The sequence below is a fragment of the Acanthaster planci genome, linkage group LG01, assembly GCF_054643075.1.
Source record: "Acanthaster planci isolate LZ-2023a linkage group LG01, COTS_SCS, whole genome shotgun sequence".
NCBI classification, from domain to species: Eukaryota; Metazoa; Echinodermata; class Asteroidea; order Valvatida; family Acanthasteridae; genus Acanthaster; species Acanthaster planci.
This window is the reverse complement of record NC_141777.1, coordinates 32,191,615-32,206,133: the sequence shown is the minus strand read 5'-3', so window position 1 is coordinate 32,206,133 and position 14,519 is coordinate 32,191,615. Positions and strand designations below refer to the sequence as shown.

Sequence of the window (14,519 nt, the reverse complement as noted above, 5' to 3'; positions counted from 1 at the left end):
TTGTATTGTTGTGGTTAAGCTTTTCCTCCTTTCTGAAAGTCATCTTTAAAAAAAAAGTTAATTGTTACTAATTTTACGATATCTTAATAAGGTGGACATCGTAACTAACGTTAACAAGTGTACTTTTTCACAATTTTAAATGATTTGCAGTTTGACGACTTGAGGAAAACAGCTGGTTGCGAAGCTTGCAAGTACTTCAAAGGGGACATTATCATTGACAACCAAAGAACAGATACCCTCAATTTCAAAGATCTTTGTCCTGTAGTTTAACGTTAGTTACAAAAATGACACGGACACCAAAAATTTCGAATCAAAGCCAACATTTCATGTGACAAGTTTATTATGACTTGCTTTACTGGAGCCCTCAAGGTAGTTGCCTCACCTTCAGAAAATTGCCTATGTTACTATGTGCAGGTGTTAATACATGCACATGTTTTTTCATTTCTTGGGAGCATCTCTGTGATCTACATATCTGATAAGCCACTTCACCCTAGTTTTAGATGCCCTATATGCATGCAAGAAGGTTGCACATGAGCTTCACAGAAGTTGAAATCTTTGACATTGTGAACTTAAGTACATGTATGTATATTTAAATGTGCACCATTTCCAACATTAAACAATTCTGAGGAACAAGTAAATTGAGTCAATGACTATTTTATTTTTCATTTTAATCTTGTTTCTTAAAAAATGTATTTCATTGTGGAGGCTATACACTGACGATCCCATCTGAAGAACATGGCACATCTCATTAAATGAATTTCATTGAATTTATTCAGTTCGTGCCACCTGGGTGACTTATCTTTGCTGAAAAACTGATGAACTTTTGACTACAGACCTTAGACAAACCTCTGATGACATACTTAGACAAAACTACTTTTGGCAATAAACGTTTAAAAATACTTATTAGCATAGACACTGTATAGCGCATTAATTTTACCTACTTCTTTGCTGTCCAAGTGAAAGTAACGCAAAGATGGATCTGGAATAAGTGAACTTGGATTAACAACACACAGAATGAATTTCCTGTTAACGGTCAGATCTTTTTCCCAAACAAAACTTTGCTTATTTTTATTTGGACGATCCATGCAGTATATAACTGCCAGTTCATCACTAATGATGCGCTTGATGGCACCTGGATACCATGCATCCTCAAATGCGACTACAACTATATCCCCTGCAGTGAGCTGGCGATCGGCAGGCTCTTGTGGGGTCCTGAAATTACAGAAATGGCAACAGGAATGGTTGAAATCGAATAATCTTTGATTTAATTACTACTAAAGCTTCTTTCACAAGGACATGTGAATCTACAGACATATAAGCTTGGATTAAATGATGATTTAATGATGATCAAAATTCCCATTAGTTTATGAGTGTGCTTCAGTATGGTAGGAACCTGTGACAGCGGAGTTCGTGTCCCATAGAAAGGCACTCGTAAACAAACCTTGGTGTCATCAGTACAGGGGTCTATTGCATTACCTGCTGGCGTTTTCAGGAAGGTCTGCTGCTAATACCCGTTTCCTGTGCAAGGAAGACGTATTTCTTTGCTTGTTGATACCCAACTCTGCGTCTTTGATGTTCCCACACGACTCTTTGGCGAACTGCAGAAATCTTCTTGATCTTGGACTAGCGCTAATTCCTTTCTCTTTTAGTTGCTGTTTTTTCGTTGGAGTAGCTTTGTGAATTAATCTTGTCAACACTTCTGCATACTGTCTACTGTTTTTTGGCATTGCTTGCTTGGCACGGTACACAGCCTTGCGAAAACTACCACTAGAGATTGATACAGGTATCTGTTGTGCCTCTGACGAGTGTGTTAATGGTGGTGTTGATTTGATGGAGGATGTCCTTTTCTTCTTTTCGGCATACTTTGCCCTGCGTTTTTCATTGGTCATCCGCTTTGCCTGTGCTGTTTGCTTTGCTCTTTGATTCTGTTTCTGTCTTCTCCATTTGCTTCTCTGTGCTTCTTTTGCAAGACGAGTTTTGGGTGCTGCTGCCTTCTTCGCTTTACTTGAATTTGGCACTGCTGCATTTCTCTGACGAAATTTTCGGACACGAAGTCGGGTTGTCTCGCGATATTGAGCTTTTTTCTCCTCTGTTAAATTTGAAAGATACTCTTTGACCCTCAAGTTTTCAGATGCGCAATGTAATTTATAGAGAGTACGATTTTGTTTGACGCGCTGCCGGTATTCCCTCTGGTACTGTGCATTAGTCTTCCTTTTTTTTGGAGGTTCATCCTGTGCTATCTCGTGCTGTCCATCCAACTTCCTCTTCATCACTCGAAGACTATAGCGAGGTGGGTTATCAGCCATTTTGTACTCTGTACCTGTTGTATAAATTACCAAAAAAACCAAAGTAGAAACTCGAGATGTATTCAACCCACAAAATCTACCAATTAAAAAAATTGCTATTGCCCTTTCTATTTTTGAACAGTCTGGATAAAAGATGCCATTGCCAATTACAAACAAAATTTAAGAAATAAAAAGCGCAGTAAAAATACAACCATACAAACAGAAAGAGGTAAAACACTAATGTGAAAAAAATAAACACAAAAAGACATGTCACAGGGATTCTGACTAGGCCTAATTAATTATGCGGGCACCATGGCAAGAATGTCTCCTTGCCTACAAAAGTACAAAATACATGTGTGCAAACATCTGAGAAACATAAAAAAAAAACTCTAACAGGACCCCAGTGGTTCCACAAAGGCAAGTTCCCCTATCTGTGTAAACATCACTTGCCTACGTGTTACATCAACTTCGCTCCATTTAATTTTAATTCACTGCGAACTCGCCCCCATACTATTGGATAACAAATGGGGCGAATTTTTATACGAATGGGGCGAAGTCGAAAGTGCCGGTATTCAGTCGGGGCGAAGTTGTCCGCTGTCACTAACGTTATACGAACTCACAGAAAAAGAATTTCAAAAGTGCAATTTAGCCCCGTCAACTAGTAATATCATTGCATAAGGACACTACATGGAATGCCAACTCATAAAACAACAGGATTTGACATTTTCAATCACTGTAAAAAAATATTCTTCCGTTCGTTACGAAGAACGTTTAGAATGGCTGTCCGCTGAAACTAACGTGAAAAAACCACCCAAAACTTCAGTCTACGAATTGCATTTACAACAAATAACGAAACCTCAAACATGGAGAAATGTATCATTCACTCTGACATATTTAACTCGGACATGAAGTTATGTTCTTCGCTGATTTTTGTATATTTTACACAAATGTCAAGTGTTTCTTACGTTCGTGACTGCGGACACGTACACCATTTGTAAAATATCACGGTGTGTAACGAACGTGAAACACTGATGATTTCGTAAACTTAGCAAGGCTATTCTTTAAGTTTGTTAATTTTTGTGATGGACTTTAGCTTAAAAAGTGTAAATTATTTGTCGTTTTGCAATTTCAAGAGGGACTTCAGATGTTTACTATTTTTTTTCTTCCGTTCGTTAAACATGGACACGATTCACACGAAACCATCCAAGCGGTCCGCTACGAAGCCCAAAAATCACCCATTGACTATCCATTAAAATCTTCTCTTTTACAATGCCATCTGACCTCTTTTCACCAAAAAATACAGAAAATAAAATCTATTTTAGTTGATACTAACCTTTTGGCTGCTCTTTTTCCGGATATTGGCTGCTCTTTTCCTGATTGTTGGAGGGAAAGCCGTCGCGCGCAGCAACTTTCTCCGTTCGTTACAAAGAGGCGCGAAAGCGGCGCGCGGTGGACACGGTGCTTAAAATAGCTTTATCGCGGAAACGACGTAATCGAGCCTAGAACAATTGACCTTTAGGTCATTCATGCAGGGTACCATTGCACGTGTACAACCACTAGTCAGACTGCGTTGATCACCAGTTAAAACATGTGGACATTTTACGTTAGTTACAAAGTGGACACATAGCGATCGATGTGTTGATGTTTTCTCATCCTCGAGGGTAATTATGGTCTAGCACACATTTTACACGATGTTTATTAAGCTCATTTCGAATAAAAATGGCTTTTACAGGTAAGGGTGAGGCTTGTAAATGATGATTCTGGCCCTTTTCGTCATGGTATAGTGTGGTGGACACGTGAAACGAACGTTAACGCAGGTTCAGCTGCCATTTTGGAGCGTGGATTTATTTATTTTTTTTTTGTAAAGGGCCAAAATATTACTTCATTGCTTTACTCAAAAATATGACCATTGTGATAAAATACGTGAGCTATAAGTAAAGTAGTTGAGTTCATTAAATTTTGTTCAAGCAATCACGGTCCCATTTTTGGGCGCCATTTTGAACTAAAATTTGCTCGTCAACGTGAATAAAAATTATAGACTCGCATTTACACTGAATTATTTATCTTTATTTATCTCTCAAATACATGTACAACTATAATCTCAAGCAAACATAGCTTGAAAATGGTTACATCATCTGATAAATTAAAGTTCATTTTTTGCATCATGAAAGTTGGCCAGTATTGTGACCTTACACATGTATGTTTTCTACTTCTCTTGTTTTCCTACTGATTGAAGTCTGAGTGTAAACTCATAAGGTCCATTTTTACGCACTGTGTTGGGTTTTGGTTTTGGTTTTGAGTCTTTTAAAGTCTTAGTCTTTGGGTGGTTTTTAGTCCTTGAGTCCTTTTAGTTTTTTTTTCATTTTTCCTGTACTTTTTCATTAATAAATTATTTTTTTTGGTCCCTTTTTTTGAAGTCAAATATTGGTGTCTGAGTCCTTATTAATTCAGTTTCCTGCGACTTTTCCTTCAAAGATCCTTGGTTTAGTTAGAGTTTTTGTTGTTTTTGCTAATTCCTCATAGCGTGCCATTTTTCCCTGTTACATTTTTTTAAATTTTTGGTGGAGAATCCGTGTAGGGAGTATGTTTTTTGTAAAACTTAGCTTGAAACTGTTTTAGTAGGGACAGTGTTGTTTTAGTGGATCTGTGAGTGGACACGATGACGGAAGCACTGACTACCCTTCAGTTTTGTGGATTTGATCCACTTCCCAATGGTTTCACCCAAAGTTGCCAAGAGGAACCAGTGACTGTTGACCAACGGTCCAGCATCTTACAGTTACTGCAGCATCAAGCCTGTATGCAGAGAGTCATACTGCAACAGTTTCACCGAATCCACACACTGAAGGCGATGATCACCCAGATTATTGGCGAGCAGCAACAACAGAATAGCTACATTCACAACCTGGAATCTATGCTGCACCGTGACAAGACAAAGTCTCCCAAAGATGTCCCAGTAACTCCAGTCACCATCAATGAGTCTACACCCAAGAGTCCTGAAGCCCCCAGAGTCCCCTCTAGACACCCAAAAGCAGTCCCTGCCAGTGCTCGACTCGATGACGAGCCAAACCATGAGAGTGGAGGCACAACAAGTGGCCACAGTCTGCGGGAAGCCCAGCAGCGAGATCCAGCCATACGTAGGGTCGAGGATATGAAGCTGGATGGTCCCAAGAGGATGAGTGGTAGCAAGATGGCCCATGAGCCCAAGGTGGTGCAGCAGTTGCTACAGGTGTGGGATAACCTGGAAGTGAAAGGTGGCCTACTGTTTTACAGGACTGGTGGAGCCAAGGTCAAATACGTGACGGTACTACCTCATGGGATGAGGTATGACATCTTCAGGAGCCTTCATCACAGTATGGAGACACTAAGCTATGGACAGGTGCTAAAACTCGTGCAGCAGAAGTACTTATGGCCCAAGCTTCACAATGAGACCATGGCGTACATGAGGCAACACCGGAAGCAGATGTCCGCTCCTGCTATTCCTCCACCAGAGGAGTTCCGAGACTAATGTACATGATGAGTCACTAAATACCAGCTGTGTACCTAAATGCCTGAATGTATTTGGTTGGTGCTTTGAATTTAATAATAGAATGATACCTGTCGTTAAGTTATGCTGTATAATATGTGTATTAATGTTTGTATTAAATTCCGTTTTATTTGCATTGCTGAGGACAGCAATGATTTAAGATGGGGCGAGTGTGGCAGAGCCAGAAATGTTTATGTTATTAAGTACACGTTTATACATAGAAGTAGTTCCCCTTTAAAATGTTTAACTTTAGTTTAGAGTTCTTGATTTTTTAGTAGTGTGCCCCCCTGTTTATTTGTTTAAGCCCCAGCTTCCCCCATATAGAGTTGCCACATGGTCTGGTCACACTCAGTGTAGCAGATCAGCAGAGACCAGTCACCTTCACATGTACCTGTGTATTGTTCCTCCTAACTGGAGTGTGGTTTCCTGCTTGAGCCCTATTCTGCTAGCAGTCAGTGGTGAGTTTCTAAGCTTTTCTTTTTCATGTGTAAAGTTAATTTTCCCCTCTGTCCCCAATATTATTTAGTTTCTAAACCTTTTTTGGCCAAGGTTTGTGAATTTTCTTTCTCTGTATTAGTTTTCTGAATCACTAAAGTTTTCCTAAGTTTGTCTAACTTTTATGTCTAGAATTAAAACACACTATAAGCTTAAATATCGTCTTTTAGATCTATACTTATCTGATTTTCTCATATTTTCTTACCTTTCTTACTCTTTTTAGTTTAGGAATGTTAGTGATGTATAAGTATTTCCACCCATTTGCCTCAGAACATGCTTTTCTTTGTCTTCTCTTCCTTAGTTGATTGTTTATTTGGACTTGCCAGGGGATTTGAATACTAAATGAGCCCCATAGACCTGTGCACATTTTCGGTTTTATGATGTGTTAATCTGGCTCTCCTTCCTGTTCTATGTAGTTCATGCACAAGAGATTTTGTTGTTTCTTATACATGTATGTATGTTTTCTACTTCTCATGTTTTCCTACTGATTGAAGTCTGAGTGTAAACTCATAATGTCCATTTTTATGCACTGTGTTGGGTTTTGGTTTTGAGTCTTTTAAAGTCTTAGTCTTTGGGTGGTTTTTAGTCCTTGAGTCCTTTTAGTTTTTTTTTTCATTTTTCCTGTACTTTTTCATTAATAAATTATTTTTTTTTGGTCCCTTTTTTGAAGTCAAATATTGGTGTCTGAGTCCTTATTAATTCAGTTTCCTGCGACTTTCCCTTCAAAGATCCTTGGTTTAGTTAGAGTTTTTATTGTTTTTGCTAATTCCTCATAGCGTGCCATTTTTCCCTGTTACATAAATCTCTCCTTATGATCACATGTGATTCCAGGAATTCTTTAATCACGCAGTCAATTCTCTCAATGCGTTTGATGTAAATTTAGGTGCTGCAGGAGTCTTGCGGAGGCACTTGTAAAATTAAAAACCTTTTTGGTCGAAGAGTATGGTTCTAATCAAAAGTTTGCTCTCAAGTTTGACATTTGAACCATGATGTTCTGGTCATCCTCAGGAGAGAGTTGGTGGAGAGGGTTGTCAAATAAGGTGAAGTGAGGGGTGATGAGGCGTGGAATCTGGGATGCAGGGGGCTGGACGCAGGGGGCTGGACACTGGGGCACGGAAGGGTGGATGCTACATACTGGTTGCTGAAGTGTGGACAAGAGGATTCTTGTGTCTGCATGCTGGAAGCCTATAGGAGTGGCTCCCCCCTATCGCTGAGCTAGAATCTGATGTCTTGGAGAACAGTGTCATGTCTCTAGATCTCGGTGGCTTCCTGGATCCTTCTTGGATGCCGGTTCTGGATTAGGGCGCTGATTTAGGCTCGGTCCAAACTGATGAAGCGGTCCATGGCATGTGCGTATTTGAAAATGGCAGACTTGTTGTACATGTATTTTCTTTGTTATGTTGGTCATGATGAGTTGGATGTTCTCAGATACTGGTGGGAAGGTTCAAGCCTGTTTCCCCTGTGCAGACTTGCAGGGGATGTGGTAGACTCCTAGTCAGCTGCTGCAAGGTTGTTAGTCCTTGTGGGTTGGAGCAAGGCTTGCAGTACGTTTGAGAGGGGCAGTGTGGAAGACTTGGATGTTGGCTGATCTAGGATGCACTGAAGCTGATATAAGGTGGATCTTCAGATGGAGAGATACCTAGGATAGAGAGGGGTTAGATTCGGGTAGAGATCTCTCTCAATGGACGCCATCTGTGTAGGAAAATTGGAACTGTGTAACACAAACAGGAGCGTGTGCACGCAGTATGCAAAATGTTCGAAACTCGCGTGCGTGCTGATTCAAATAATGTTCAAAGAACGGTGCAGCTGAGAGTCACAAAAATTGAAGTGAAAAAAGTTGATACACGTGGCAATCTGTAGGAAGTACATGTAACGTCATTTGAGAGAGACCTATAGGAGACCCTTACATCCAGGGGTGGTGGGCTTGGTAGGGTGGACTTGGTTGGGCTTATGTCCGTTCAGCTGTATACTGTACTTGTCACAATCTCAAGGGCCTGGCAGACAAGGGTGTGATTTAATGCAGGGGTGGTGGAAGGATATTTGACGAAGATACCAGTCGGTGTGGGGGTGGGACCTGCGATGGACAAGGAGATGGGGAGAACTGGCGGCATGCATTGTGAGGAAGGAAAGCTGGCTAGCTATTCCTTTTCCATGATTAACTTTATGTGAGGTTTTGCTGTTGAAGTACAGCAGGAACTCCTGGAGGGTGTCTGGTCCATGGGGCCAGATGACAAAGGTGTTGTCAAGGTAGCATCACCAGAGGCTGAGGTTCAGGTCTGCGGTGAGGAAGAATGAGAATTCAACTTCTTCTGTGAAAGTGCTGCCTAAGACTGGGTATATAGAAGCTAGAGGAGATGCAGGAGTGGAGGAGGTTGGCAATGTGGGCAGGAGATGGTGGTTCACCTGAAGAGGGTAGGATCATTGTCGTTGATAGGCTAGGTGGCAGGCTTCATCGGTGGGGACATTAGTGAAAAGGGACGGTACATCAAAGCTCACCATGATGTAGTTAGGCAATGACATCGCTAACCCCCTACATGGAGGCCAAGTTCAAGTTAAACAAGTTCTACCTCTCTGAGTTCCTGGACTTGACGTGTGTGTAAAAAACAAAGGGAGCCTTAACAAGTTTTAACATCAGCCGGAAGCGGGCTTTGCCAATGTTGAGATAAACAGCCAGATTGTGTTTAGGGCCGGCGACCATTTAGACCCGGTTTGAAAAGGGCCCCCCGGTAAGCTCGCCCTGTTGCAAAAACCCCTTTCATACCGGCCTGGCTACCGGCCTGGGATGCTGGACTGGTTGTTGATCTCGAACTTCTCCATCCTGGGGTCTATTGTTTGCAAGTACTGGCACATGTATCCCAGAAGGAACCCGCTTGTGGTTTTTAATCCTTCAGCTCTATACAATGTTTACACTAATCCGCTTAGACCCCTATTCATCTGTGGAAGCATGGTGGGGGAAGCCTTTCATCAGGGACTTTGAAATACCAATGTGTAGACAGGCCTGATACCGGCCTAGAGCAGCCTGAATACCGGGCAGGCATTATACCGGGTGGGCTACCAGGGGGCCCTTTTCAAACCGGGTCTAAATGGTCGCCGTCCCTTACACGTCCTTTGGAGCGAAGTTGTTAAGAATCTGTAGCATTTACTAACATCAGAATGACTACAATTTCTCTGAGTCCTGAATGTCTGCTTACCATACAGTCAGCAGTGGTGCCCACTGGTACATTAGCATCAAAAACATCGCCAAGTTCTTACAGATCCACACTTCAGACAATTTGTTGGCGACGGCGATGACAATCAGTGAAGCGCAACGCTCCGCCGTCATGCAAAAAGATGGGCCACGTTCTGCGGCACTGTGGTCATCTTTAAACTTGGGCTGGTTAAAGAAAAAAAGGAATGCTCATGATTGAAAGTAAGGAACTCCAGTGGTCAGAAACATACGTGTAACGTCAAACTACTTGCACAAGAACTTCATAGTATACTGTAGGTGTGTAAAAACTGCAGTGTCATGAAATGATTGGAAGTTCTCAAAACAAAGTTTGGCTTTGTCAAAGAAATCATTCAGTTGATGCATCACAGACCATGATGAAGATTATTCCCACAGGCTTATTACATGTAAATAACTTTTTTTCATACAAAACACATAGAATTTTACTAATCTTCCTTTTGATAAGCCAAAATAATGGGCCATAATTCAAGATGGCTGACCCCCGACCTCCGCTGAGATTCTTACCAGTGATCATGACAATGTCAAAAAATTTAAACAGGGATACCATTGGTCAGCCATGGCCTGTTTAAAATGAGTATGTTCATCATTTAAGATTTACACCTCTGGAAGAAATGTTCACTAAGAAGTAGTCATACTTTTTTCCTTTCAAAAACAGAAAGACAAGATATCTTACCGCATCTAGTTTGTTGCCAAATGCATTGATAACAATTTCGCTTTTGACGGGACCAGGGCACACGTTGGTTATGCTTATGTCTTTATTTTCATAGGCAAATGCTCCAAAGTAACCCTATACGATGAAAGAGAAAATTCACATCACATGATAAAATTGTGATCTCCACCATCTTGATTTCACTAACAAAGCTACATGTACGTGTACAGTCAAAAGAATTAAGCTGTTAATTTTTTATTCAGCTGTACTACAAATTTATGAAAATAGCCCTCACCTTCTTCAATCCTCCAAAATTCTCTGGGTTTTTGAGTTTGAAGGACTTTGGAAGATCAAGGCTGACTGGTGAGAATGTGTGGCTGACTGGCAAGGATGCATTGTGTCATTAAGGTCTTGGGCCAGACTGTGCATTGTTTATGCGAGCTCTGCCATACATGCATTCAGGCCCAGATTTATGCGTGAAATCTTGCCATACTGTTCCACAATAAAGTACCATCACAGCCTCAACATAATGACAAGAACTGTCTATTTTGAAGCACTGAGGCAATTGTCACCCCCTCAAGGAACATACATACAAGACATATTGGAGGACTTTGGAGGATCGAGGATGAATCCAATTTTCAATGGAGGTAGTTGGAGGATCTTGCGGGAGGCAAAAGCCAAAAGGGCCTGGGGGGTTAAGGTTATAAAGCAACAAGACCTACATAAACTTGATGAGTAAAGCTTGTGAGTCAATGACAACCTTATTCTTGTACAATTCCATTGAGTTGTTTATCAAATGTTTTATTTCTTGTCAGATAGACACTCAATTTAGTCAATCTTGCGTTTAGAAGAAAAAACCTTCAAACTGAATGGGAAGCAGACAGAAACATTCTATATTATAAAATTCCATTCTAAAACACGGCAACTAGAATTTTTTTAAAATGCTTAAAATGTTTCATTTTTAACTTCCTGAGAAACATACAGCACAGTGCTTACCAACATGGCATGTTTAGAAGCAGAGTACGTGCAGCTTAATTCGCCTGGTACCCGACCAACCACACTACTTATGTTGACAATGTGACCTTCCTTCCTCGCTGTCATGTGGGGCAGGATGGCCTTGGTGACAGACAGCTGGCCAATGATGTTCAGGTCCATTAGAGCCTTGTCTACTTCCAAGCTGGTGTCTGCAGCAAAGGCGCGTTGGGAACGTCCTGCATTGTTCACCAAGATGTCAACCTGTAGTAATGGACAGAGAAAATAAAACAGGACAGTCATGATTGTTTACAGAATTTGCATGCAGGAGATGGACAGTTCACAGAAAATGGCAGAATCTGATGGCAGAAATGCACCAGTGGTGCATTATTTACACAAATTCTCACCTTCTTGAAATGGCTCAATACTTTGTCTGCACATCCTTTATGAGATTCATAATTTCTAAGGTCCATGGGTAGCACAAGGACATCATTATCAGTCAACTCTGAGAACTGCAGGCATCTCTCTCTGACTTGCTCCAATTCCTGCTCCCTCCGTGATGACAGAATCAATTTGACTCCCTGAAACAGTATTTGCAACAATTTTAAAACTTCCATCCAGGACATATACAAGTACAGGTGTATGTAAAATTATAATGACTTTGCCTACAGTTAAAAATAACTAATTTATGTTTCTTTGCATCCTATTAAATGTACAATCCATGAAAAGGATCATCTGTTAGACTATACTACACAAACTGTAAGTTTCTCCGTTTGTCTGCTGTAAGTTATGCCTGCAAAACTTGCATGTTAAGGAAATGGATTTGGGAAGAACAAAATCTAAAATGAAATGAAAGAATGCAATTGTCACACTGATAAAGATGTACATGCAGACATGGTAAATAAAATAAATCACCAAAAATTTAATTCTGGGGAACGGTTGCAGCTTAATTACTCGTACCTTTTGCGCTAATTCGTAGGACAGTGCTTCACCAATACCACTTGAGGCCCCCGTTATCCACGCAACTTTGCCCTTCAGATTGGCTGGAAGTAGTAAAATTCAAAACATCTACCTTGCAAAGATTACACAGGTACTCACCATGGGCAGAAGACGAGCTTGTATAAGTACAATGTAATCTACTGCCATGGTACTTTGTCTTTACATTTTTATTTTGTAGTACCAGAAAATATAAAACCTGTGTAAAGTATGGTAGATAAAAGGAGCACACAACGATCAACGTGTAACATACTCCATATCTAACATCTCGCACTGTGGATGAGATCAAAGAGATTCTGGCTGAGAGATACATGTACCTGTATCAAATACCCTGGCTGCATAGACGAATGCATTACATTCATGTGTCATTTGGAATAATAAATATACCAAATATAATATACATGTATCAACTGGAAACTAAGCCGCCATCAGTGGGAGATATTCGAGACAATTGATGGCAGCAAGGATACAAATCCTTTTCTACTGTTTGAGTTAGTTTGGGCACAATCACCTCACATACAGTGTACATGTCCACTTGTCTGCAAGTGGGCATATTTTACACAAACTAGCAACGTAGGCTGATCAAAATACGTGTAAGAGAGAAATCTAACTAGCTTTTAATAAATTGCTTCTGTACACCAACATTTACAACTTACATCCATCCTGTCCCCACTTCTCATACAACATAAGTAGGAGGTCTCCATCATGGGTAAATGCCATAGTGACATTGACAATGAAGAAGATCATCACCCCAAATGCCAAGAAATGAAGGATGGGCAAGGAAAAGAGTACAATAACAGATGCAATAGTGAAAACGATGGCTGTCTTGGTTTCCATGGCTGCAAAGCTGTGATTTAAAAAATTGAAACAAAGATTAAAGAGCACTTCTAAGGAAAGCACGTTTTCTCTGATTTTATTTGTTCAAATAAATATGAAAGCATCCAAATCAAATGCTGTGTTATTTTCTTCAGACTTTAACTACAACAAGCTAAGAGTTTTTTTTTTCTGTTCATGCGAAGATGCGAATTCTGAACCCTCGCCTTGTATTTGTAGTGGATAAACCTTGTGCATGCCAAACAATGCATGTTGCCATTGTTTGTAGCCAATGTTTGGCATGCATAAGGTTTATCCATTGTTTTCTGTTTTCTCCGAATGACGCTATCTACATTTAGAATTCGCATGCACAGAAAAAATGCCCTTTTTAGCTTGTTATACACTGGACAGCAAAAGAAACTTGCCTCTTCTGTCAAAGGCCACACACAAAAATTCACTCCATAGAAATAAACAATTTTTGTACACAGGTATGCTGCAATACCCCTTACTAATCATATGCCCAAAAGCAAGAGATTATCTTTATAACAAAGAGGAAATTGACATGAAAAGCAACTTAGTTACTGAATCAAACGTCATGCACACACAAGCACTCTCCACCAAGCAAAAATGACCCATGAATGGACAACACTTTAAACAACCAATGACAAAGTGAACACCTGTTTTGTCAAAATGATGTGCATGAGTAGTTTCTGCATAGGGATGCCATCCTTACTGACTATGCATACACATGTACATTATTGAAAAGTAATGATAGTGACTTCTTTATTTCGTCCTGTGACATTGATTTCTATGTAAAACTTAAGGCTCATTCTGTTACATTCTGTGACTTTTGACTTAAGTTGCTGAGCATGTCAATTTGAAAGAACCATGGAGGTAGGAAGAACATACATGGATGCCGCCACGATGCATGCAATAGGATACGTTCCCGGTGTTCGAGCGGCCGACTAACGAACAACAAATCGAGCGGTTCGTGAACATACGAGAACAAGCCGCCCGAACTCAGCCGGATACTATCAGTATAGCGCCGCTATCTTTGATACATAGTACATACATAAAGCTAAGGCGCTAGCTGATCTTTGCTTCAACTAGTCTTGGTTCCAAGACCTTGCTATTTATTTGGTTTGCGAACGCGTCACGCGTGCGTAAGCTAAAGAGGCGTATCATCGCTCCTGCTGATGGTTTGTGAGCGAGGGCGCCCTGGCTGCGCTGGGCAAGGGTTGGCCGCGCGTAATAGTAACGTCGCGTGACCAAATTTTACCACGCGTAGGCCCTACTGTACTATACATAGTTATACCAAAGATTGTATAGCGCCGCAGCGCGGTGCTATACAATCTTTGGTTATACTTTAATGGGTGCGTTCGATTAGCTTGCACGTGCAAGTCAAACTTACACCAGAGCGTTCGTTTAGCCATCATGTGATCCTTGTGCTTGCCCTGGTGTCAACCACTACTACCCCAGCTGGCGAGCGGGTCTCTGGAGGCTGCCCGAGTGTAATGACGTAACAGATGGACTGTTAGAGCAGGGACGTACATGGGACGT

The 14,519-nt window shown here is 40.8% G+C and overlaps 2 protein-coding genes across 7 annotated transcripts in view; one reads left to right on the top strand and one right to left on the bottom strand.

Moving 5' to 3' along the window:
- The window catches only part of LOC110976723 (dehydrogenase/reductase SDR family member 7-like), a 22,986-nt gene extending 8,478 nt beyond the window's left edge, over positions 1-14,508 (bottom strand). Inside the window, exons 1-10 of one of the 6 annotated variants that reach the window (XR_015424979.1) lie at positions 13,869-14,228; positions 12,803-12,993; positions 12,111-12,193; positions 11,558-11,731; positions 11,175-11,414; positions 10,203-10,316; positions 9,495-9,676; positions 3,619-7,942; positions 1,477-2,320; positions 304-1,212 (exon numbers count right to left, since the gene is read on the bottom strand). Coding sequence is in view for 5 of the 6 variants with exons in the window: in XM_087135362.1 (XP_086991488.1) it covers positions 8,703-8,706; positions 9,495-9,676; positions 10,203-10,316; positions 11,175-11,414; positions 11,558-11,731; positions 12,111-12,193; positions 12,803-12,983 (978 nt within the window). In the remaining variant the exon portion in view is untranslated. The other 5 variants (XM_022230245.2, XM_087135362.1, XM_087135348.1 and 2 more) reach the window with 5 other exon arrangements.
- LOC147800671 (uncharacterized) lies at positions 3,877-6,978 on the top strand. The gene is made up of 2 exons (XM_087135374.1): positions 3,877-4,017; positions 5,013-6,978. Exons 1-2 carry the CDS (start codon positions 3,977-3,979, stop codon positions 5,788-5,790), a joined length of 819 nt encoding a protein of 272 aa, XP_086991500.1. The 5' UTR covers positions 3,877-3,976; the 3' UTR covers positions 5,791-6,978.
- Positions 14,509-14,519: the final 11 nt, after the last annotated feature.

Coding starts and splice junctions, on each gene's coding strand:
- LOC147800671 (XM_087135374.1), top strand. CDS start 3,977: ATGTTTATTAAGCTCATTTCGAATAAAAATGGCTTTTACAG. Junction 4,018..5,012: donor AATAAAAATGGCTTTTACAG/GTAAGGGTGAGG, acceptor TTTCACCCAAAG/TTGCCAAGAGGAACCAGTGA.